This window comes from Haliotis rufescens, unplaced genomic scaffold (assembly GCF_023055435.1).
Source record: "Haliotis rufescens isolate VD_foot unplaced genomic scaffold, xgHalRufe1.0.p SCAF_3, whole genome shotgun sequence".
Taxonomy (NCBI): Eukaryota; Metazoa; Mollusca; class Gastropoda; order Lepetellida; family Haliotidae; genus Haliotis; species Haliotis rufescens.
Window position 1 is genome coordinate 54,935,769 of NW_025964001.1, and position 26,601 is coordinate 54,962,369.

Here is a 26,601-nt window from a genome sequence, read left to right on the forward strand (position 1 = left end):
TTTCTAAGGTGACTATGCGGTGACTAATGGAATCGGGTGGTCAGGCTCGCTGACTTGGTGGAGCATGTCATCGATCCCAATTGCGTGGATCAATGCTCATGATATCAATCACTGGATAATCTGGTCTGATTATTTACAGACCGCCATCATATAGCTGGAATATTGCTGAGTGCGGCGTAAAACAACAAACCAACAAGAAGAAGCTACGCCACCTTCACCTAGGTGAGCTAAAGATACTAACGCCCCAGAACCAACAATACAACCAGAAGACAGACACAGGTGAGCTACACAATTTTAATTAACTGCATTAACATTCAACAAAGACTGCAGCGAACTTGTCTTGCAGAACATCGAGTCTGCCAATGTTTAAACGTAAAGCAAACTACAAGATAAAAATGTACATTAAGGTTCATATTAGAACATAATATCCATAAATAAATCTCTAAGCCAACATTGCCACATGCACCATTTGAGTAAATAAATCACTTAGAATATTATCTTCTTGCCTCTCACTAAAACTACATTATACATGTAATGATTAGCATCAATAACAATCCAGGTCAGTCTGTTAATAACAAACAGTGTTTATTTGTGTCATATCCTAACAACTTTATTGTCAGTCTGTTCAAACTAGAAAACAGTAGTAGACATCTTGCTAGAAGCAGTTTATCTCATAATCATGTATTTTCCCTCACTGAATTGTACAATATTGTTCAAGATGAAAATAACAATCAAACAGAAACAAAGCAGTACTAAGACTCTTATATACATATTACTGCAACTCTTAGCAAGATAAATACTACAACATTTGCTGTGTTTAAAGGCCCTCTAAAAATTGGGTTAATTAATCTGTTTCGTACACTTGTTTCTACCCCAAAATGATGGCTTGAAAAAGCTAAATAAATAAATTTGCTATCTGAGAATGCTCCACTAGTTATAAGATCATCCATGTTGATATAAAGCGAAAAGGTTTTCGGGGCCGAAGTAGAATCGTTTCTGGTTTGGTAACCAATAGTAGGAGGGCCAATAACACAGCAATAATAACAACTACGTAGAGTATCTGATCAGAAAGATATAATAAATATGATGAAAAGTACATGTATATCGTCATGAACATTTACAAACAGATAATGTGATGTTCCTTCCTAGGAATGAAACACAGGACGTTCAGCGAACAAAACTTTAAGAACACAAATACCCGCATTGTATGTGTAAGATGGGCGGTGTTACTATGTGCTAACAGATTCTTCAAGGCACAATATACATCAAGCAGGAAATACTGAACCTAACAAACATTATTCACTGATCTGTGAGTATCTGCCACTTCTTAGGTTCGACCAATTTCTTCTTTGTTTATAAACAAGCCAACCTGAAACTTGAAATGTCAAAAAAAATAATATTTGTTTTATTCTTTTTTACCCATTTAATCTCCAGCATTTTACAAATTGTGCACTGATATTAATTTTAACAGCTAATTTGAAGCAAAACAATATAAATTCTTGTTTATAGAATACCTATTTACTAACGACATAAATGTTATGTCATTTTAACACATTGTATATTCTTGTTTCCTGCATCTATGGCCTAAAACTGATAACAAAGACATATATTGGTCCAACCTTATCAATAATATTCCTGTATGCCATCTTAAGTTAAGTCTTTCAAACATTACTTTAAGTTTTTCTCCAAATAATCACAAGCAAAACTCTACTATGATTGACAAGAGAAGATATGTAGATAAGATATAGGTAATAATTCTGTTAAATAATGCCAGTGTTGGAAATGGAAATCCAAATCAACAAGACTGGTTACTCAGCCATATTTCCATCTTTGATATAAAATAATGGTCTGGGGCTTGTTACATTTCCCCCAGTTTCCAATACTTTTAATGCAGTCATTTTACAAATCTTTCATGCAGTCTCGTCACATTTCAACATAATTCAGACATGCAGTGGTACAGCCATGGAAGAAGCATTTATTCAAGGCATAACAATCATAAACTGTCATTTAGTCAAGGCAAGAGTCTAGGCCTAGCATGATCCAAAGACCAAGAATCAGTGTTTTCATTGAAAGAGGAAGGTAAAATTGAATTAGGCCAGTTAAAAAATATATTCTTGTTTTTAATGATTTTTTTCAACACTGAGGGAGGATCTTATTTATTTAGAAGTCTACGAATGTACAAAAGGAAATTTGATTGTAATCTACCACATATCTTCATTTGGCCATGGTGACCACTGCTAGGCTCCCCAGCAAATCTGACCACTACAAATTGCATGGTGTGTGCAAAATACAGAATATGGAAGAATCGAAATTTGAGTTAAAAGAATATTTTCTTAAAAGTCTTAAAAGTCTTAAAAGTAGGTTGGTACTAACAAACAAGAAATATTTTTTAACAGGCCTTGAAGAAGATTTTAAGTTTGCTACCATTATGCAGTATTCGCATGGACGAATTTTTTGCCATAACAGAGGTAAGGATGTTTCATACTGTTTTTTTCAAGTTCAAACATTTTTCATTGATATGACATAATACTGCCAGATCTTGCATTGAGCATACATCAGTACTCTGGACTGATAGAGATACCTTATTCACAAATCTAAGAATGATTCAAATGCATAGCATGTGGTTTTATTTACGTCCTGAGTCAGTGGGACATGTTTTATTATGAAAGACATTTTATCAACAGTTTCAAAGTAGAAATAACAATAATGGAAAAGTGGAATAAGTCCTACAAAATCCATTTCCAAAGGCGAGAACATAAACATTATTGCAAGTTTGAAGTTTTATATCAATATGGAAGAATGGTTATTGAAACTGTTTACAAACACATCAATAAACAGGAATGAACTACACACAACCAAGGGCGTAGTTTCATCAACATCAAGAGATTCGTGGTATGAAATAACATTGACTGATATGACAGTAGGTAGAATATAGGACATCAAAGATGGCAGAAGTGACTGGCAGCAATATGGCTGACCCCATTGTCATGACAACTGTTTTAGGAGTACATCGTGGTTTGTATGAACTGAAATATAAATCGAAGTATGTTAATGAAAATACTCATTAATGACCTAGAAATCAGTCATATTTTGAAATTTAATAAAAATATTAATATTTGACTGAGAGCAGTATTAATTAATTTATACTTAAATGTTTAGTTTAAAGCAGAATTAATTTTGTGTTTTTCCTCAATCACATATGCTAAAAGGAAAATATTGGGAAGAGTGAGTGAGTGAGTATGGTTTTACGCCGCTTTTAGCAATATACCAGCAATATCACGGCAGGGGACACCAGAAATGGGCTTCACACATTGTACCCATGTCTGGAATCGAACCCGGGTCTTCGGCGTGACGAGCGAACGCTTTAACCACTAGGCTACCCGACCGCCCTGGGAAGAGTGAGTGAGTATTGTTTGACCCCGCCTTGGAACAGTATTCCAGTTATATCACAGCATGTAAACGTGAAGTGGGAGGAGAGACTGAAGTGAGGCAGGTCTTAGATGTTCACCACCTTAGTGTAACACACCAGCATGGTCTTGACAAAGCTAGACACAATGAGGGCAAACTAGGATACGACCCGATCATAGGTTACTGGCACACCAAAGGGGCACAACACACCACAGTAAACTCCAGTGTATTGGATAACTAAGCCACCTCTTCCCCTTGGATGAGTGAGTGGGTATGGTTTTACGCCGCTTTTAGCAATATTCCAGCAATATCACGGCGGGGGACACCAGAAATGTGCTTCACACAATGTACCTATGTGGGGAAGCGACCCCGTGTCTTCGGCACGACGAGCTAACGCTTTAACCACTAGACTACTCCACCACCCATGTCCCCCATTTGGAGACATAGAGTACGGTACCAAATATGATTAAGGATGTCAGTGGATATATGGACTTCTGACATACATGACTTGGAGGTACTCACAGTATCAACATCAAAGGCTCCAAGACCCTGACCCTCGGGATCCACTGCCTTGAAAGAAGCTGAAAACACAACATTCAAAATGACAAATTGTTTCTCATATTCAGTGAGAGAGTTTGGACATGATGCCGATATGGACAGTATCACTCTATGGGAGTTCTATGTGACAGGAAAACTCCAAAATGATGCAGATATTTGTGCAAGAGCATGGTGCAGACAGACCATGAAGGTCATTATAGGGTCAAATCCAGGATTCCTACCTGGACCAGAAGATGCAGAAGATGAATCAGACACAAGATGGAAACATATCCAGGCGGGGCTATTACTGATGCCTAAGATATGTTGTCATTCGAACTAGGGATGGGACGAGTCAAAATTTACTACCCGGGTACCCACCCCCCTATTACCCGACCCTACCCGAGTACCTGCTTTAGGTCTCAAGAGATAGATACAAAATGTCCGATTGGGAATAGTTTGACCGTACTCCTGTCAAAATGTATTTAGATACAGGTATAAGACGATCTGATCATGCATACACTGAAGTTGACTGAAGTTTTATCTTAATGCAAACATATGAAGTCAGAAGGAATGTGTGCATTGTCAGAAAGAAATGTGAACATTTCTCACTTATAGTGTAACCATAGAGTTCTAGATAATTTTTGCCATTAAACAACAATCACTTGACTAACCACAGGTCCAGTAGTCCTGTGGGTACCCAGGTCCTAGTCAAGACCCACCCGACCCGAGTACCTATGTTACCTGTCCCAGGTCTAATACGAACAGTATTTGTATTTGCCATAGATCTGAAGCATGTGCTGCTTTATTTCAAGTTAATTAAACATAAATACACAGTTCAATTTGTTAACTGTTGCCGTCTTATGTCACTGTATTAAATATTGAAATATCTCAATGTCCCTGTCAAATGTTGCAGTATAACATTATGAATGAGTGAGCTAATATTTGATGCCAGATCAGAAATATTTCAGCCAATATAGCGATGAGAACATACTATAAATACAATAATTATGCACAGCCTCACAGTATTCTAAATCTAGGTGAGCTTTTTGATATGACTTGCCATCGGCATGTTAGCATTGAACTTGTTTTTGAACGCTGCACTCAGTAATATTCCATCGATATGAGGTAAGGTGAGGTGAGGTGAAATTGGGTTTAACGTCGCGTCCAAGATTATTGCACTTATATAGCGACATACATGCACATGTGTGTGTGTGGCTGCTTGTACTAGTCCGGACTGATGCCGATTTATAGTGCTAGCTCACTGAGATACCATGCCGCAGTTTAACATGAATACCCCACTCAGACACAGTATACTGACTCCTTGTTTCAGCCCCTTAAAGCCGAGCGCCAGACAGGGTAACAACAAGTACCATCTTTTAACGTCTTTTGGTATGACGCGGACGGGGATCTAACCCCGCACCTTCCGCTCTCCGGGCAGACGCTCTACCTCAAGACCACGGAGGAGGTCCCATCTATTTGACGATGACTGCCAATAATCAAGTCTGGACCAGACAGTCCAGTGATTGACATCACGAGAATCCATCTACGCAGTTGGGACACAATGACATGCATCAACCAAGTCAGCAAGCCTGACCACCCGATCCTGTTAGTCGCCTCTTATGGCATGCATGGGTTGCTGAAGACCAATTCTAATCCAGATCTTCATTAGGGATCTTGCAATTACAACCACAGTCGTCTAGCAACAGCTTACACAGCATAGTCTTGAGCCTGATTGCACACATAATAAAGTCCCCGAACTCGATCTGTCCCTCCTTGTTGCTGTATCTCATCACAACAGATCTGGACGTCAGGTTGCTCAGTCGGAAACCTGCAACAGGAATTAGTAAATAAGATTTGGTTTGTTTGTTGTTTAACGCCGCACTCAGCAATATTCCAGCTATATGACGGCGGTCTGTAAATAATTGAGTCTGGACCAGACAATCCAGTGATTGATATCATCAGCATCGATCCACGCAATTGGGATCGATGATAAGCATCAACCAAGTCAGCGAGCCTGACCACCCGATCCCGTTAGTCGCCCCGTATGACAAGCATAGTCGCCTTTTACAGCAAGCATGGGTTGCCGAAGACCTATTCTACACCGGCATCTTCACGGGCCTGGTAATGTAGGCAGGCGTTTGTCTGGGAGAGCAGGGCTGGAAGTCTCTAAATGACATTGTTGCCACCATCAGCCAAGAAGACATATCAGCCACTACGTCCACCATCTTGATTCTGGGAACCTCTTTATCCAGACACCCTGTTTATCCAGACACCCAAGGATGACAGGTTAACCAAAGTAATATGAAATCAGGTATTCTTGTCTTCTCTTGAGTAGTATATATAAGTAAACACTTACCAACAGATTTTAATGCTGCTCTTATTTCATAGGAGCTCAGATGTCCGCTTCCGTCATGGTCGTATTCCTTGAAAACTCCCTAAAATCAAATTAATATTTACTAAATGCAAATTACATAAACAAGCAAATTTAGTTATAACATAACTAATTTCAAGAAAATACAAGGAAACATTGAGAATGTGAAAAGATCTTTACTTCATGTAAGTACTGTTCGACTACAACACTGATGACAAAAAGTATCAATTTGATACAATTCTCATTGACATGCTCATATATTCCATAAAGTTTGGGTAAATCTTGTGGTGGAAAGAATAATACTGCCTATGTCTACTGAACACTCCACATTCAGGTCTCAGTGAAAACCAATGTGTGTGACAACAGGTGGGTATGTCACGGTTTTTTACACAACACAAGTAAAATCTCACCCGACTGTAATTACGGTAATGAATTCAATAAGTCAGTGAATTGGTTGATTACAATCTGGAATATGCTAAAAATGGTGTTGACAAACACACACTCAACTCCTCCACCCTAGAGGATCCACCCCGCCCCACACCCAATCAACACCCAATAATTCCAATCTCTATTTCTGTCATTTTTCACCCAAAACATTGGCTACCGCTACTTTCTATCAACCTCCCATACTTCCAATGGGGACGAATAATGCAACTTACCTTCCATCTCCTCAGGTCAAGCCACAAGGCCTTGAACTCATCATAGCCCAGCTTGCCGGACAGATCACCCTGGACATCGGTCAAGGGACATAACTCAGTACAGAAGTGTCTCTAATTATATTGTTGGAACATAAAAAAAACAAGGGCGATTATAATGTGTTTATAAACATCATTGATAAAAACAATAAATTTATGTCAATATATATGATCAATGTACACAAGACCTATTTATTCGTGTATAATACGTACTCGTGTGTTATATGCACCCTTAATTATGGGCAATTAAATTCTGGAAAATATATCTGTCGTGTATAATACACACAAACTTTTCGTTTGTATCATTACAGGCTGTCAGCATAAATCAAAAAATTTACGACCTTTCAACTCTGTTTCTTTTCCCAAAACTTTTCTTCTAACAAGAGCCCCCTTTTTCTAATTTTGAGAGCGCCCTGAGCGCTTATTACGTCGAATACGGTAATCTCCATGAAGATCTTAGTTTGGTCTTTTTGTCGTGATTAATGTTTACACAGGAAGGATACATCGTGCATGGCTACCATGCTCCTAGTGCAGTCAATGGTGAAGCCCTCGAAGGAGAACTCTGCAAAAGATCAAACGGAAGATTAAACTATGAACTAAGTTGTAATTGAGAACTATCTACCATCAATAACACACTGCACTTTGAGGACCTTAATCAGGCCTTCATTCAACATTATGCTTGTTATTACAACAGAACAGTCAAGTTACAAGACAATGCAAACATTTTGATAAAACTACTTTCCACAAAACTATTTGTAATGTTAGAATTATCTAAAACAGTGTTAAGGACACATGATCATGGATTTATTGCTTTTACCTCAGATTAAGTGTCTATTTTGAATATGACAATTAAATCTCAACAATATTTGATTTAAACTAAATCGTAACTTACAAAATACATTACTTTGATGCAAACACTTGGAAGTTGTTGTGAACATATTATACAGTTAGTAAAGTACACCTATACTCATATCCCCCATGTTAGTTGGTGCCTTCCTCCCATTTGCCAAAAGAAAGGATTTCAAGAGAAGATAGTTTTCTTGTAACAATATGAATCCAATCCTTAAATAAATAATTAGATATTGTCTTTACTACCTATTTCTATTTCATACTAAAAGCATATAGGTATAGCCACAAAAAATTATTATTTTTTCATCGAGATCCCCTCTACCTTTCATTTAGTTTTGTGTGTGGTGAACACATTGAGCTGGAAAATCACCTCCAGGGCCCACTTGCACAAAGCAATCTTAGCGCTACGACTATTGTAAGCCTATGTTAAAGTATGGGAGTTACGATCATCTTAGCGCTAAGATCGCTTTGTGCAAGTGGGCCCAGGAAAAGAGCTTCTTCCAATGTTTGTAACGGTACCTCTATATTTTGATAAAGTACCATCACTTGTCCCTGATCTGTTACTTCAAAATGGCATATCTACAAAATTCTCTGAATGGGTATCATCTTTATCTTCAATTTTGCATATAGATTGTATTTATCACAAAGGAGTATATCACTTGAAAAATATTTTTAAAAACATTGGTGCCAGTACAAAAAATCTTTAAGAAATAACTTGATGAAGAAATATTCAATTTATTGTGGCCTAACAAACCTAAATGTTTGTAGCATGCTGGTATGTATCTTATCATGCAATACTTTATTCACTTGCACAGTAGCTTATATATGATATATTCCAGACAACTAAGAACAACTTAGCCACAAAACCTATCAGCCAACATGGTCCATGGTTTGCGCCTACGGCCGGTAAACACACTCACATGACACAGTAAACATGAGTTTCAATACTGCAGCTCAAAGCAAATTTATTACTCTCTTTTCTTATAAATTCCCAATCCCACATTCTTGGTGGATCGGTCTGTTATAAGTAGGAGTAGGAAGCCATGACAGACACAGCTCGTGGTTGGTGTGCTCAAGCTGCACACAGCGTTACCATATTGTGTAGAATTAGTGACCCTGATTGAAATTCTCAACATACGTACTTGTACTGTTTCAAATGAAAAATCATTGGGAAATTCACAGAATTTTGAATTGATTATGATACATATCAGATGTCCTTTAACATGGATAGGTAAGCAAAACAGTTATGGTCTTATTAATTCATGGAATAATAGACTTTAAAAAAAGGAGATGGTTAGTACCAGCAATTGATTGATGACAAAATACTGTAGACATTCTCTGAACATATGACATTGCTTTTCTTAAACCTGAATCACCTGATCTTGTCAACCAAGATCTTAGTAAATGTTTTCTCAGCATATCACATCCCATCCTCAATAATCCAGGGTAGTTTCCCTGTATTCTATTATCATAAATACCCTGGACCCAAGGCCACCAAGGCAGTTTTTGAGAGTGACATAAACTTTGTTTGAAAAATGTATGGCAGTAAGTTCCATAAACAAACCCATTTTATTCCAAAATACAAGACAAAACCCATTAATTACACTGTTTCTAAATTCTGAAAATCGGAAATAACAAGAACAGCATATGATAACAATTTGTTATGATATATGTCAATTTCAGAGAACATGTTCAGTATTCATATGCAATATAAATTTGCATGTTTAGAAATTATTGATTTATCAGCAAAATATATAATTTTCTGTTAAACTGTAAATACTATTTGGATCATATAGAAAAAGCAGTAACACTAATTAGACACAATATGATAAGAAAATGATTGGTGAGGTCTTAATTGAATGATTTGTTTGCTATCAATGTGAAAGTCGGGAGTGGAGAGAGATAGCCAGAAAACACATATATCGAAGGATGCATGACATGAAAATTGTGCTTGGATTAAAAAACATCATATTCAGCCAAGAATTTCATGAAAACTTCAGATTTTATATACATATTCTTGCTTCTCAAGCACCTCATATATCATGTATTTATGCAAAACAACATAAAGGCTTTTTAAAACAGAGTTATTACACTGTGGGACATAAAGCATGGGCTTCATACATTTGAGGAATCAAACCCAGTCTTCAGTCTAAAAAGGTGAACACCTTAACCACTAGGCCACCAATACCAAAACTCAACCTTAAGTCAATATGGAACTTTTACCACCACTGTAGTTAACCTTTTAAAACTAAATTTCAACAGAATCATTGCTTGAGAACAAGATTTTCCAGCCAATTAAAACATTAGTTAAAAAGACAGAATGGGGAGTTGTTAGATAAGATCAACAACAAATTGATAGCAAACAATGTTTTTTGGGCCTAAGAAATATGATTAAGCTGAAAGAGATGTGACACTAAAGTTACAGCATCTAATAGCTTGGGCAGCCATACATTGGTACATATGTGCCACACAACAAGTGTATGTGCTAAATAAATAATGAATTATGAACTCAGTAGCGTAGATACTGACCAAGTCATGTTTCTACTGACAGTAACTCAAATTAACATGTGATTCATGATGTTACAATAAATGAAAACAGATCATGCAGAACATCAGAATATTTCAAAACAATCCATAAAATCGTAAATTTCGTAGCAAAATCTGTTAATAAATTCTTTTTGATTTAATACATATAAATTGTGTTTATCAATTGTGAATATATTTAAGATGTAATAAATAAAAACTTCATCTTTCAAACAAAAACAAATATTTGGAACCAGTTTTGTGGAATATCCAATTTGAATAGAAAAAGGATGCAGTATTAACAAATGGTTACTCCAATATACACCAAATTTCGAAAAAAAACAAGGTTGAAATAAAAAAGAGTCATATGTGTGTCCTTTACTGAAAGAAATTTATTGGAAAGAGTTACCATGGTAACATTTTTTTAAATTGAAATATTCTGATGTGACATCCAAAACCATAAGGGGGACTAGTCTGACTAAGGGTGAATGTAGACATTGCAGCCTTGCCGGCCTGCCTGCTCGTTGTTGTTGACCATAGCTTACCAAGAAAGTCGTCTGTCAAATAAATAGTTCAATGTTAGTACTAGCCTACTCAACACAGTGGGTTTCTAGACTGGTCCTTGACTAGATGACCATTGAGGACTGTCACAACAAGATGGGAACATCACTCAAATACAAAGATCTAAATGCTTTGAGAGCGACAGAAACATTTAGTATATTTTTTCGCCGCACTCAGCAATATTCCAGCCATATGACAACAGCCTGTAAATAATCAAGTCTGGACCAGACAATCCAGTGATTGATATTTGAGCAAAGATCAACGTCGCTAGCGTATGATGACACACAATCATCCAAGACACCGAGCCTGACCACCCGATCCTTTAAGTCGCTTCTTACAACAAGCATCGGTTTTCGACAAGCATCGGGTTTCGAGAGCCAATTCCCACCTTGAATCTCCATGGGATGATTTAGTATATTCAATAGTTACTATTTTCAATGAAACCTTGTTTTTCAGTTATTTGTCTGCCCTATGCATACACCCGGCAAACTTCTCACACCACAAGTACACAGTCATTACACGACAGTTACTGAATATATTCAATATTAATTCTCACATGCAAGTGATAAACACTTCAACATTGTACAACAGGCCATCAAACCACTCATGACATCAAGCAACTTTAACTATTAAAGTCAGTTCACAAAGGTTTACATCTCACCTTCCTACATGAATATCAGAACCGAGATTTTTTATTTAATTTTGTCACTCTAATATTTTTTCATTATTACTCGATGGAATTTGGAACAACTAATTTCCATGCATTAGTGCCATATGGGGCACTTTCAAAATAGTTAACAGATCATGCGGTTAAGGAATATCATATGTATAATAAATTCAAGGCATATTAGATGCTTCTGAGGCCTTTAATAACCCTTCCTCATGTTTCACAAAATATCAGCTAATATAAAAGTTCGAAAGAATAAATCGAAACCTTATGCCTGGATTTTAGACTGCATAGATTTTGGACAATCCATAAGTCACGGCAAGGACCCCACTTGTACAGCAATATGTCTGTATAAGTGGTGCAGTGACAATCACTGAAACCTGATCATGACCAATATGTCTGTAAACACAATGACTGATAACATACAACATCAGTTTATGTAAGCCTGTGGTCCAGGCATGTAAAATAAAGAAAAAGAGTTTCCTTAAAGTGAATACCGTGTTCGACATAATAAGCGCCCAGGGCGCTCTCAAACTTAGAAATAGGGGGCTCTTATTAGAATATAATTTTGGAAAGATAAATTTCATGGTTTATGCTAACAGCCTGAAATGTTTATGTACGACAAATATATTTTTCCAGAATTTAATTGCCCATAATTAAGGGTGCATATAACACACGAGTGCGCATTATACACGAATAAATAAGTCTTGTGTACATTGATCAATCGGAAGGGTTGATAATTGGGATTGTTCACCAGCCAATATATTAGCAAATGTCACCGTGGGTGCTTATTAGAGCGGTGCGCTTATTACGTCGGATACGGTAAATTAAATTTCAAAAGTCATGGAAACAGATCTTTTGATCAACATAACAAAAGAAATATACCTTTTGTGAAGACGGAGTTGAGAATGTCCCTGAGTTCATATGCATCAATCTCCATGTCCTCCCCGGCGATATTTCGGAAACTTTCTTTCAAGTTGTCTCCCTGCTGCTGCTCTTCCTCCGTCGGTGGTGGCGCCTCCTGGTGACGTAAACAGATACTTAGTCCCACAATCCCACGTTTTATAACCTAAATAGTTCATCTAATGTTTAATACAAAGTCGTAGTCTCTGTGTTAACGTCATCAAAATACTATTTTTATGATCATAATTATGTAAAATGCAAACTGGATGTTTCCATCTAGATCTGATGTATTACCTTACCAGGAGTATCTTGCTTATCGTATGCTATGAATCCTACACATTTATAGTGTGGAGGGTAAGTTGTAATTTCTATTAGTCTCAGTAGACTGATACGAACCCTTTATGAATAACTATCATACAGATTCAAAACAACATATTGACTTATTTTTATAATACCACAGTAAAACAATAGTAATCTGAAAGAAAACAGTAAGTTAGTTTTTACAACAACAAAAAAGAAACAGTGTCATCAACAATAATTTTCCTGAAAGAAATATTCTATGTCAGTGGAAATGTGACCAATTCATAGAACTAATGAATAGAACATGTTATTGTGTATGAAATCATCTTCCCGAGGCAAGGGAGCTTACTGACTGTAAAAGTCCAGTTTCCACTGGCTTGATCGTAGCGCACCGGTGATATGTTCCTGCAATGTCCCTCCTATTGACCAATCAGATTCCACCTCTCATATCACTTGCATGAGCTTCAAACAAAATGGTGGCGTCCAGTCTGATCAAAAGTGAAGATCTATATTGTAATAAAATGGACTATGCAAAGTCAGTCCAGGCAAAATAAAACTCTGTAAGTCCAGGCTAGTTTGTCAAGGGTGGAAACTAGACCTTTATAGTCAGTAAACTCCCTTGCCTTGGGAAGATGGTATTACGTGTGCATCAACAAGTTAAACTTAATACTAAAGTTAATCTTTGGACAAAATGACAAATGAGAAAACTTGCATTCAACTCTACAAATTCAAAGGCACATTTTCATTATTCAGACACTGAACATGTCTACATACACTTGTCAATCTAGTATGACTTTCCTCTAAAGCCATAATAAATAAATTATTAGATTTTCACGATTTGCATCAAAATCAGATTTTTTACTCCGATATGATACCTCCCTGCATTAAGAAGTGAGGACACTCCATAGGTCATGTTGGATGAACCTGAGCATACAGAGACCGCCCACTCTTAAAGTAGGCTACGTGGGTTCCTGAGCCAATCAGATGACAGCTTTGTAAAACGATTTGGTTTTCATTTTATTACCTTATTGTGGAAAGTTTGATTTATACAAATGAAAACCCACACATATATTCCTTTGATGGTTCTCCATATTGGGAGAAGATGCCATGGCAGGTGTATTTAATATCCACAACAATATAATGGCACTGCTATTATTTCTAATTTCCAAACTTGTGGTTTGAGTTCGTTTTCAAGATACAGAAATCAGACTGCTTTGAATGCTTCGGTCACTTGTACCAAGAATTTAGAAACCTCAAAGCTGATTGGCTGATTAGAAAGTTCTCCTGACACGACCTACTATGGTCTCAGATCTTCACGCGGAGAGAAAAACTTTTACATGAATTCCATTCTTTCTTACTTGATGAAATAATCACATAAACTGTCCTACCAAACATCCATGCTTCGTGTAAACTGCATCTGTGAACAGTTCATGTACACAGATGTGTCTCATTCTTTTGTTTTCCCTGGATGAAAATTTAACAATTTTTTTATTGTGGCCCTAGAGTAGTTAGCATGAGTGAGTTGGAGACCATGGTCTCATCATGAAGAAGCCGCGTGGCATCCCTTCAGGGTCTCCATTGAGACCCAGCTGTAGCCTAGTGCAATATGTGAGGGCAATGGTCGCCAGACTATGAGTCACTGAATCAGGAGAAAACTCGGCTGAACGCCACTTTGAACAATATTTCAGCCATTTGATGAGGCATCAGGTTGATGTAAGTGGAAAGCTCAAAGTTACCGAGGTTTTGACATTTACCACATGAAACCCGTGACTAAGGTTAACACCAAAGGTCATACCTGAGATGAAACGGCAATTCAACCCTTGACCTTTGACCACAGGGTCAGGATACAATCGATATAACCACTGGTAAGTTTAACATGGAATTCGCTGTTTTGACATGTGTATATATATACTGGCGTGTTGAAGTGTCTTGCTTACACACTCTGTGTTGAAGCTGAGATCAAAGCGGTATAATATCCAGTAAGCTTGAACATGCACACACTGTGTCTAATACTTTAACTCTGATATTACTTCCTTCAATGTCAGAGTCCTCTGGCCACCAAGGAGGACTACGTTACAGAACAATTCTAACTTTACTTATTACCAGTTACGATTTATATGATTAATGCATTTAAATGATGATGTTATAATGATTGTGATGTTTCTACGAAGAACACACTTTAAAGCAAAACACACAAAACTAAGGCATGACATTTGCAAGCAACACAAAAAAACAAAGTTCAAACAAGCCTAAGGCCATATGCTGGTCATACAAAGATTATCAAGAAGTTTGAGTGACTCAATACTTACAGTTATTAATTGAGTAGAGAAATTAAACTACAATTACCTAAAGTTACATGAAAGTATTAGATCAAATTTCCAGATGAGTGTACAACCAGCAATGGATTTAAAAAGAACAAAGGTGAAGGACAGACATCAAGGTGAAACAAAAGGTGAAGGTCACAAAATAACCTCTGCGTCCTCATCTTCATGCTGGCTCCCTGAGTCTACATCACCATGCTGTGACAACATAGGAAGGTGAGAAACACACCGATCAACTAAGGCGATAGACCAATCAAACGTCACTACGTGCACATGCTTAAACAACAAAGATCGGAAGCACAGGGGCGGACATATTGTTAATGCAGTCCCTCCCTATAGATGAGAGGAAGTCTGGAAGAAATCATGATTCAAATAATCAACGATTTGGAAGTATCGGTAAACAAATATATCCATTTTCTTTCTTGGATCAGTTTTCCTGATGATTTGTGTTTAGAAATTCCACAAGCTGTAGAAAAACTACACGAAGTATTGGGACAAAACTTTAATTATACATTAAATAAAAAAATTCTCATTCAAATAGAGCCCATTTCTGGTTTCGCAAGGCTGTGATATTACTGGAATATTGCAAAAGCGGCACAAAGCAATACTCACTTAAATACAAAAAGAATCATAAGGTAACAATATTCTGGTTGATGCCTGTGTCTATGCATTCTATAGGCTCAATTCTTGGCAGTACTGACAATGCATTACCCTTGAGGTGGTATTAGTGTTCAAAGAGTTGGATTTTCTAAAAACTGTTGGTGGATCTTGGTGTGGCGACACACCATGACTTGCATTTAATTATTCTTAGAAAAAAGGAAGCGTTGGTTCCCTTCATTTAAACACAATGACATACATTTATTTCATTTCTGTTTTTATGTCCAACAAGTTTCCTTCTATCTATCCTGGTTTGTAGAAACGGGTCTATGAGCTAATGAGTCATGCATTAAGGAGAGGACACTTCTGTCCATATCTCCATTCTACATACTACTGCAGGGACACTGACAACACGTTCTACAGTGCACGTTGATGAGTTAAATGAAGAATGAATAAAGCTCTTAACCAAATAAACAAAAAACAGAAACATATGGCGTCCTTAAAAATATATACTAATCAAAATAAGTGAAAAAAGAACACCCAATTTTTTCATAGATGTAGCAGTATTACTATAGACAATTTCATGACAGCTAACTATTGTCATGAAAAAATTGAGTGTTCCTTAACTTCTTTTGAGTAGTATAAAATCAGGTGACTAGTTTGTGAATGCTTATTAGACCAGAAGAGAAGTTCACTCTGAGAGGCTAAAGAGTATTAATTATTATGAAAACATCTTATCTAAAACATAACCGTTATTTTATTATTCTTTTTGCTTTTAAATAACAAGCTTGTATTCAAAGTATGGTTTAAGATGATGTGTTTAGCTTTGCATTTCTATTTTATTCAACGAACAGTAAAATGTTTTTAGCTTAAAATGTCACCATTTTCTCAACCAAACAGAACCCACACATTCAAGGTTAAGGTTCACAGATTATCAATATCAAAAACTGTTTTTATTGAGCTACAGGATATATCTGTAAGAGTTGAAAATCCTGAAAACCACATTTATATTACCGTATTCTACATAATAAGAACCCAGGGTGCTCTCAAAATTAGAAATAGGGGGCTGTTATTAGAATATTATTTCGGTGAAAAAAATCAGAGTTGAAAGGTCGTTAATTTCGTGGTTTTAATGACAGCCTGAAATGATATATTTTTCCAGAATTAAATTGCCCATAATTAGGGGTGCATATAACACACGAGTGCTTATTATACATGAATAAATTTAAGTCTTGTATACATTGATCAATCAGAAGGGGTGCTAATTCGGACTGTTCACTTGCCAATATATTGGCAAATATCAGGGTGGGCGCTTATTATGTTGAACACGGTATCTGTAGTATAATCCATAAAATAACTGTCCACACTTTTTATTGAATAACAACCTCCCCATTTCTGTTAATAATGAAGTATAGAACTGAATTAAACACATTCTTTGCCTGATATAAATACTAGAATTTATTTAATCACAGATATTTTGTATTTCTTAAAGCAAAAAAGGATTATATGGTAATAAACATGGAAAGTTGGAATTATTTTGACCACTTTGACACAGAGACAAAAAAAACACCCATCCTGCCCAAAAGACCCACCCAGGACCTCCATGCTTAACCCTGAGGTGTACTCTGTATACCAGAGACCCACCCAGACCCTCCATGCTTGACACTGAGGTGTACTCTATACACCAGAGACCCACCCAGGACCTCCATGCTTAACCCTGAGGTGTACTCTATACACCAGAGACCCACCCAGGACCTCCATGCTTAACCCTGAGGTGTACTCTATACACCAGAGACCCACCCAGGACCTCCATGCTTAACCCTGAGGTGTACTCTGTACACCAAAGACCCACCCAGACCTCCATGCTTAACCCTGAGGTGTACTCTGTATACCAGAGACCCACCCAGGACCTCCATGCTTAACCCTGGGGTGTACTCTATACACCAGAGACCCACCCAGGACCTCCATGCTTAACCCTGAGGTGTACTCTGTATACCAGAGACCCACCCAGACCTCGATGCTTAACCCTGAGGTGTACTCTATACACCAGAGACCCACACAGGACCTCCATGCTTAACCCTGAGGTGTACTCTGTACACCAGAGACCCATCCAGGACCTCGTTGCTTGAGACCCATCCAGAACCTCCATGCTTAACCCTGAGGTGTACTCTATACACCAGAGACCCACCCAGGACCTCCATGCTTAACCCTGAGGTGTACTCTATACACCAGAGACCCATCCAGAACCTCCATGCTTAACCCCGAGGTGTACTCTGCATGTACACCCTTCATGCTGACCTCCCACTAACATGGTGACGGTTCAACCACAGGAAATATAACTCCACTCTCTGTGCATGCAAGTAGGGAACATATTCGTAACAACACCTACTGTTTAATTCTATCATATTTGTGTAAACACAGTTAGTATGTCAATGTAAACTGACGACATCGGAACCACTCTCAACTTACAACTCTTTTAGCCACCTGTGCAATGAAAGAAATTGAATTCAAATCTCGACTTCTTTCATTATGAAGATATTACTCGAACTCATCACACACATCATAGATAGTCCATCTGAACAATATAAGATTGAAATGAACCCATGAATGATACCTAATAAAACAAAGGTATTAAAAATACCAAGATTTAAGAAATTGAATGGAAAATATCACAATCTGTCTTTCTTGACCATGCAGTGAAATCTGAATTTACAAGACTTTTAATAGCCACAGAAGTCCATGCACAAAATTTGAAACAACAACAAACCCTTTAAAGAATTCAACATGAATACTCAACTGATTTGTAACCGACATTAATTCAAGAAAACCTTATTTAAAACAGGGATGTTCAACAAGGTATTCACAATGTTAATATAGAACTGAGTAAGTTATGTTTCCGAGTCAGGAATCACTCCTCAAGGCGAGGGTCACAGTTCTACCTGTCTCCGCGCGGCCGATACTGGAATTGCCTGAGTTTGTACAACTTCATCGGAAGTTATCCCAGTTTGGTAACCGCGCACCGTCCATAAAAAGAAGACAACAATGACAGGCACATATATCATACTGTGGAAACACTGTACAACATCAAGAGATGGAGGCGTAAAACGAAAACGACAGTTTTTACATAGATCAAGAAGACATGTCTACATAAGTGCACACTTTTACAATACAACATCAATATTATTATTTGGATGTAAGTAAGGATTCAGGAAAATCTACATAGATAATATGGGTGGTTGCTGGTCTTAAAGTAAACTGAAAAACATCAGATGGATTAAGACAGATCTTTTTACATGAAAAGAAATTCTTATGGAATAAATATGCATTAGAAAATTCATGGCTGTATATCGGTATGTTGAAAAGTACATGCACAAGTTGTTTATGTGAACATTTTAGTAATCTTTTTTAAGATTTAGAAAACAAAAGAAACACTTTGAACACATTTGGGTTTTACAAAAACAAGAAATTCACGAAAACTGGAATAAATCACTGGCTTAGTTCATGCAAGGACTGGTGCGGTTGTTGGCCATTCCGGCTGTGTTATATACCCGTAGGCAGAAAACTTAAGCTGCTTGACCTGAACGCTGATTTAAAGACTATTTCAGTGCTTTAGTTCAATGAAAACCCACAACCACTTTGGCAAAACTCGCATGCCATATCAGAATTCAAAATCTGGGATTCAAACCTCCAACCCACTGATCCAAGGATCAAAGGGAAGCCACTCTGCATATCAAGTTGTAACACTGTATGCCACAGGGCATCAAGACGCTTAATTAAAAAGTCATCTTCAGGATACATATTTATTTACATACAGTGAAACCTTGCTTGTCCAGACACTGTTAATCCGGAGACATCCCCTTCAAGATGATCACTGTGGGGAATGTCTATATATAAGTACATGGGCAGTACTAATTACCAATGACTAATTGATTCAGGAGGTTTTCTCTTTGAAAGGAACTGTCCGAATTAACAAGGTGTCACTTCATAAATATGTGTTATAGTTATCATTAACACTTTGTCAGATAATCCAAACGAAACACTCCTTCATGCATCTATAAACCATACTCAACACTGGGTTCATATGTATGTTGGAAATATTGACACTATTTTCCTAACAACTCCAAATAACATGGAATAACTAGTCTATGTATCACACAGCTGTACACACAACACTCTGAATCATTCAGACAACAACAAACTCTCTCTATACATATTACAAATTATGTATCATGTACCTTGTATCATCTGGCTTATAAATATTAAGGAGCACATTATTAACCTAAAATAAATCAAAACTGTGCAATTAATCCTATCAAAAGCACTGTTGCAAAATCACTAGTAATCTGTGCAATGCAACCATAATCAGTAGAAGATATTCTGCTACCTCGAAAAAATAAAAATACATTCTTAATAGTACCAATTTATGCATATGCAAGTACACAAAACATCATGTCTAATTTCATAAAGCCCAACTTTTTCCAATAAGTGAAAACAAAGTATTGAAAAAGAAAAGATATGTGCAAAACAAGGGAAAGACAGATACCATTCAAAGAAATCCATTTATTTACATAACTCATCTTGCAAAGCACCTTTAAGATACAGAAGTTGTCTCCCTTTAGAAGTGTTCTCTTTTGAATTGAGAGAGTAAACGATAGGCCAGTTTGAGATAGCACATCATCTCAGCACCTTCTCCATAACATACACTTTAGAGTATTGGACCTCAATAGATCAACAGGTTTGTGCACTTTGCTCAATTATTTAACAGAAACTGTTCATCAGTTTCATAATTTTTTCAAATGAAAAAAATCAGTTGAACAGTAAAAAACGTATTCGACGTAATAAGTGCCCAGGGCGCTCTCAAAATTAGAAATAGGGGCCCTAATAGAATAAAATTTTGATAAAAACAAAAAAAGAGTTGAAAGATCGTAAATTTCGTGGTTTATGCTGACAGCCTGAAATGATACAAAAGAAAAGTCTGTGCATGTTATATACTACAGATATATTTTTCCAGAATTTAATTGCCCATAATTAAGGGTGCATATAACAAGAGTGCGTATTATACACAAATAAATATGTCTTCTGATCAATCAGAAAGGGGGCAAATTGGGATTGTTCACTAGCCAATATATTAGCAAAAATCGTCGTTGGCGCTTATTACGTTGAATACGGTAGGCCTTTTAGTTTCGGGAACAGAAAAAGAGTACTTAATCATTTCAGGGTAATCAGCCCAATATTTATTAATGAAACATTAGAAACAGTGCAGAATCTATATAACAAGTAAATAAAATATTTTCTAACTAAAAAAATTGATGACGGTTTCAACTTTCGCCAATTAAAAAAATCGCATAAACAGTATGATTTCTTAACATCTGTTGATCCTAGGAGGAACATGATAAAAACTATTACACACTTACACATGCTTCAGTATCCATGCCAGGCTTTAATGAATCAATCATTGTTCAAGTGTGTTAGGTGCATAGTATTGCATGTTATTTCTTCAGACCATGGCATCGGCATTCAGTCAGTGGTTTAGAGACACTGTGTCAGAACACAGTGTCCTTATGTTGTCATAACACTGTACATTCATGTTACGTGACCATTTGAACATACCAGTGCTGCAGATACAATTCAAAATTGTTATATAAATTTTGAAATATTTGCATGAAACATTTTTTGTCTAAAAAGAATTTTGAAAAATAACATAAAAATATTTTTTTAATATGAAAATAGCAGAGTTATATAAATATATATATCATAATATTGATGAATTTTTTTAGAAATATTAATAAACATATTAGACTTTATTTCATGTTCATAACTTCTTCCAAAACGAAATGTACTGCTGCAACTAGTTATATTCAAAACGGGCCTAAAGAAAACGACAAACAATTCATTTCTTCTGTTTATCCATACATAACAAATATCATGCTTAAATATCCAATATCTTGCATAAGTCAAAAAGTTTCTAATTTTGAAGTAAACCCATGCTGTTTGCAGAACCACTCAGCACTTACTGTTGGTCGAGTAGGTCTAGGTTGAGGTCGATGGCGACGCTAGTAAAGTTATTCAAGTCAAACTTAGGGTTGTTATCAAGAATGTTCAATATCTTGTTTCATCCCACAATGCAATGATCAGATAATTAGTTTTGACACATTGAGATAAGATTAATGAATTATTACTGATGAGAGATATATTGTTTTTATCGTGCATATATTTAACATCAGGGTAGTGCTTTCATAAAAGAGCTTTTGTGCAAAAATATTTTGTTATAAAACAAATAATCTAAAAGATCTTAACATAAATGGCTTCAAGACAGGAGGGGGCTGTTTTGACAAAGTGATCTTAGCGCTACAACTGTCCTAACTCCTATACTTTAACATCGACTTTTGAGGTTAACGTCACTTTCAAGATTTTTGCACTCATAAAGCGATGCATGCATGTTTGTGTCTGGCTGCTTGTACTAATCCAGATTAATTCCGGCTTTATAGAGCTAGCCCACAGAAATAACATGCCACAGTCTAAAAACAGATATCCCACTTAGAAACACTATACTGACTCCGAGTCAACTAGTCCTTGTTTCATCCCCTTAAAGCCGAGTACCAGGCAGGGAAACAACAAGTACAATCTTTTTAACATCCTTTGGTATGACGTGGATGGGGATCGAACCATAACCTTCCACTCTCGGGCCAGACACTCTATCCACTAGACCAAGGAGGCGGTCCAGAGACTTATGACGACGTTAGCGCTAAGATCACTTTGTGAAAGGAGACCAAGGATGGTATTCACGTGCCATACCCAGGAGGAAATAGTCTACAATAGGATAATATTCAATCTTCTACTGAAGAAAGAAGGGTTTCTACTTTGAATATCACAATGCATAGTGAATGTAGTCTACCAGAGAAGACATACTAGTTGTATTAAAGCATATTGTATATACTGCACAAAGTGACAATCAACACTTACACTGAAGATTAAACCTTGCGCGCATTATAAACATGTGATTCAATTTTTGTGCAAGTCCAAAGTTATAAATTTGATGAAACACAAGTTTTAACATGAATAGTACTTAAAATATATAAAACAACACATTACCATTTCCAATGCTCTTTCAACACGTTATAACACATCTAAAATCTGTTGAACAATGTTGTTAATTACAAATGAAAAAGCTCTACCAACTTTGTGATGGTTGTATTTTCCTAATAACTGATTGTGTTGTTTTTTACTGTTTGTTATACATATATTTTACCACAAAGTTTATGTTTTAAAGTCCCATTTCGAAATGTTAGATTGTAACTTTTCAATGCTTATGTCTGTCGAGACCCGTGAAGTGATGGGCGCGATAACACTTACCTCTTCCTCCACATATGAAGTCCTCTCATCCAGCTCGCTGAAAACAGAAGAAATACCAACATTGACACTCTACATTTCACTCTCCCACATCATTCTTGAAAACCAAATCATTTTGCAGCAATAGAAACACCAGAATTTAATGGACAGTTTTCTTTTGATTTTCTTTTTGCAATGGGAAAAATGTTAGAAGGGAAAACCCCAATTCCAAAGCAACCTTTTATTGATTTAAACCAAAGATTGTCAATAGCATCCAATTGAATTCAATGCTGGTGATCACTAACAAATATCTGTCAAATAGTTAAATTTTAGTGGTCTCCCGTCTTATGCATGCACAAGAGCACTGGGCAATGGAAGACTATTATCCATACAACTGAAAATGGATAGCTGATAGTGAAGAGGACTTCTATTTAATATCGAAAGATTTTATTGTGTGATGACCGACAAAAAAGAGGATTATGGCAATGATGTAATAGAGGTAGAGTATTCGCAGGATTTATTGATGTTTCACAGAAGCTGCAAAATGATTTCCAGATTGTAAATTATAGATTCATTATCTGTAAACATCAGGTTATTTCACGATACAAGGATGATTAATGAAAATACAGACAGTATAAAATGAAAAACATAATAAAAACAGAAACAGACCATAACAAAATAGATAATATCGAGAGAAGGCAAAGCAGTTTATGAATGATAAATGTTACTCGTTACAGCCATACAGAATCAAGAGAACATAATTTTCACAGAACATGTCCACAGAACAAAATAGATTAACCATACATACAGGAAATGCATGCACACTGGTTGAAGGCGCATATCACACAAAGTCAAGATGTGAACAAAAATAATGTAAGCAAAGAAAAGTCCAAATCAGATGCAAGTGCAAAAGGACACTGAAATATATCACCAAGCAGACAAAAGATCCCATATCCCTCCAACACTGTATTGAGTTTCATGGAGAAAAACTGAATGTTTTTCTAGATTTCTTTGAACACAATGACTCTGAGTGCGCTTGTTTACAAACAAGAGAAAAGTCCGGTCACGTGATATGCCAATTAGCCTGTGGGAGATGTGTAATGCTAAGTCACCACTGTGCTGGAGTGTGACGACATGCATGGGCAACTGGGGACATTTTAAACCTGGAATACCAACATGGGCCTCATGCATCAAACATAGGACAGCATCCACCACGTCACACAATCCTCAAAATCAATCCTGTTGATGTCCCTACCATGCTCAGACATGTAACCATGGTAACAGGCAGCCATGCACCACTCTTATAAAAATGATGGGAAACGTGACTATGATCACTCGGACGAAGGAACTCTGCATCCAGGATGTCAGAGTAACCCTACATGTGCCCTCAACACCACGCCTGACTTACCAATGGGGGAAACTGTGGAATGTATCAAAATCATTGTTGAGAGCAGTTTCAAACATAAAGTTTGCCAAATTAGATCTCTGTTTCTCACGACCTGCCCACTAAAACTGCCCCAAATATATTTATTGTTGAGCACTAGCTGTAAATAAACACATTTTTCAACTCAAATTTCACTTTTGCACCAGATTCCATCTTTTTGCACACACCATGTCATCTACAGTGTGGGAGATTCGCGATGGAACCAAGCAGTGCCACTGTTGCTTGGACTGTACGGTCACACTTCCACACAGGATGATTGGCCAAAAGAGGTTAGGTGGTATATTGAAATCATTTTCATATCTTTATAGATTTGCTACTCAAAATGAAAATAAAATCCTCCCTCCCTACCCAGTCAGTGAGAAACAAGTATATTTTTTAACTTAATACAAAGCAACATGCAATGAAACCAAAGCTAACATATGTAAAATGAACAAAATGAAAATAGAGGTTAAAACAATTAATTTAAAAATAAACATGAACAAAGATACACAACTACAGTCTTGCAATTATGAGAAGCTCACAACCTGAGCAATATATACATGCAAACAATTTACTGTACATAGTATTCAGTATTCCTATCAGAGTAAGTGAGTGACATGGGTTTAAGATTGCCTGCAGTATTTCAGTTATATCGCTGTATGTTGGGCTGATGAAGGACCAAAGCCCTGAGCAGGGTATATCACCAACACACCAGCGATGATAATCAGAGCAAATCTTGGATTCAAACCAACAACTGTGGATCCAGGATTACAACTAAGGGAGACAACTCTTCTGGCCCACCTATACCCCCAGAAATCAAATCCAGGTTATAAGGCATGATTTACAATATCTATTACCTGATATATGATCTGTTACCATGTACCTACCTTACAAAACAAAATGTATCAATATTATTGGGTCAAACATGTTTAATTTGCAGCATTATTGTGTGAAATTCAACTCATTGCATGTTGCCCGGATAACATGAGGTAGCTGCCACTGAATCACCTCTTACAACCAGGATAGGTTGCTGGGGACCGAGTCTAACCCAGAATCCCCTTGTAATCACCTCTTACAACCAGCATAGGTTGCTGGGGACCTAGTCTAACCCAGAATCCCACTTAATCACCTCTTACAACCAGGTTAGGTTGCCCCTGACCTATACTAACCCAGAATCCCCCAGGATGAAATGTATTGTATCATGTTCATCAATACATCATCTAATCGTGACACCCATAAATAAAACTTTTGGCATTGAGGTTACCCCTGAGGTAACCACGTTTAGTACGACATGTAGCCACAGTCCAACTCACCCAGTTTCATTGGCCTTCTCTGTGAAGATTCGGAGCAGGAAGGATCCCTCCTCTCCGGGTTCAAAGGTGGAGGGGATGATGGCATAGGTGCCTGGAGGCAGCTTGTGACGCCCGCATATCTCACGCATGTTGATGAATGTTGGGGACTTAGCCACTGAGGCATTATACTTGAAGAAGTTGACATCAAGGGGTCCACTGTCTGGACTTTCTATCTGAAAGAGAAAATCAATAACACTGAATATTTGTTGTCCAAGAAAAGATTCTGAAATAATCCATAGGCGGATTTAGATGCGAGTTCAAGGGTTTAAACATGCACATGTTCAAAATTTCATATTCCAGCATTATCATTGCAGCTTGTAGTGAGTGAGTTGGGTTTAACGCCGCTTTTAACAGTATTCCAGTTATATCACAGCGTGTCAGCTTAATGTGGGAGGAAAGCCCGAAGTGATACAGATCTCAGACGTTTACCACTTCGGTGAAACCCATGAGCACGGGTATGGTGCTGACAAACCTAGAAACATAATCGGGTTGAACCGGGATTCGAACCCACCATCATAGGTTTCTGGCGTGCCCAAGGGACCCAACTCTGCACAGCAAATCGCGGCGCCTTAGACGACTGGGCCACCTGTGCCCCCTATTGCAGCTTGTAAATAATGAAGTCCTGTCATGATTAATGTTCCATGTCTCCAGGGCAATCACCCAAGTCACCAAACCTGATCACCTGATCCATTCAGCCCTCTCACAAGCAGCTGTGGAACCTTTCTTGTGGTGCAGTAGATTATCATAAGTTATTTCTGATGATTG

General features: G+C 37.1%; 1 protein-coding gene across 15 annotated transcripts in view; it reads right to left on the reverse strand.

The window, feature by feature from the left end:
- Positions 1–276: 276 nt before the first annotated feature.
- Positions 277–26,601, reverse strand: part of LOC124148754 (calpain-B-like) — a 93,016-nt gene continuing 66,691 nt past the window's right edge. For 4 of the 15 annotated variants that reach the window (XM_046520023.2, XM_046520027.2, XM_046520040.2 and 1 more), the window contains 13 exons: positions 25,798–26,009; positions 24,470–24,481; positions 23,086–23,122; positions 21,747–21,785; positions 18,672–18,755; positions 12,497–12,632; positions 10,929–10,940; positions 7,515–7,573; positions 6,976–7,044; positions 6,302–6,380; positions 5,657–5,773; positions 3,931–3,989; positions 277–3,026 (listed from right to left, as the gene is read on the reverse strand). In XM_046520023.2, coding sequence (XP_046375979.1) covers positions 3,000–3,026; positions 3,931–3,989; positions 5,657–5,773; positions 6,302–6,380; positions 6,976–7,044; positions 7,515–7,573; positions 10,929–10,940; positions 12,497–12,632; positions 18,672–18,755; positions 21,747–21,785; positions 23,086–23,122; positions 24,470–24,481; positions 25,798–26,009 — 942 coding nt within the window. In that variant the 3' untranslated portion in view covers positions 277–2,999. Of the gene's footprint in view, positions 3,027–3,930; positions 3,990–5,656; positions 5,774–6,301; positions 6,381–6,975; positions 7,045–7,514; positions 7,574–10,928; positions 10,941–12,496; positions 12,633–15,285; positions 15,334–18,671; positions 18,756–21,746; positions 21,786–23,085; positions 23,123–24,469; positions 24,482–25,797; positions 26,010–26,601 lie in introns of all 15 variants that reach the window. The other 11 variants (XM_046520026.2, XM_046520029.2, XM_046520030.2 and 8 more) reach the window with 11 other exon arrangements.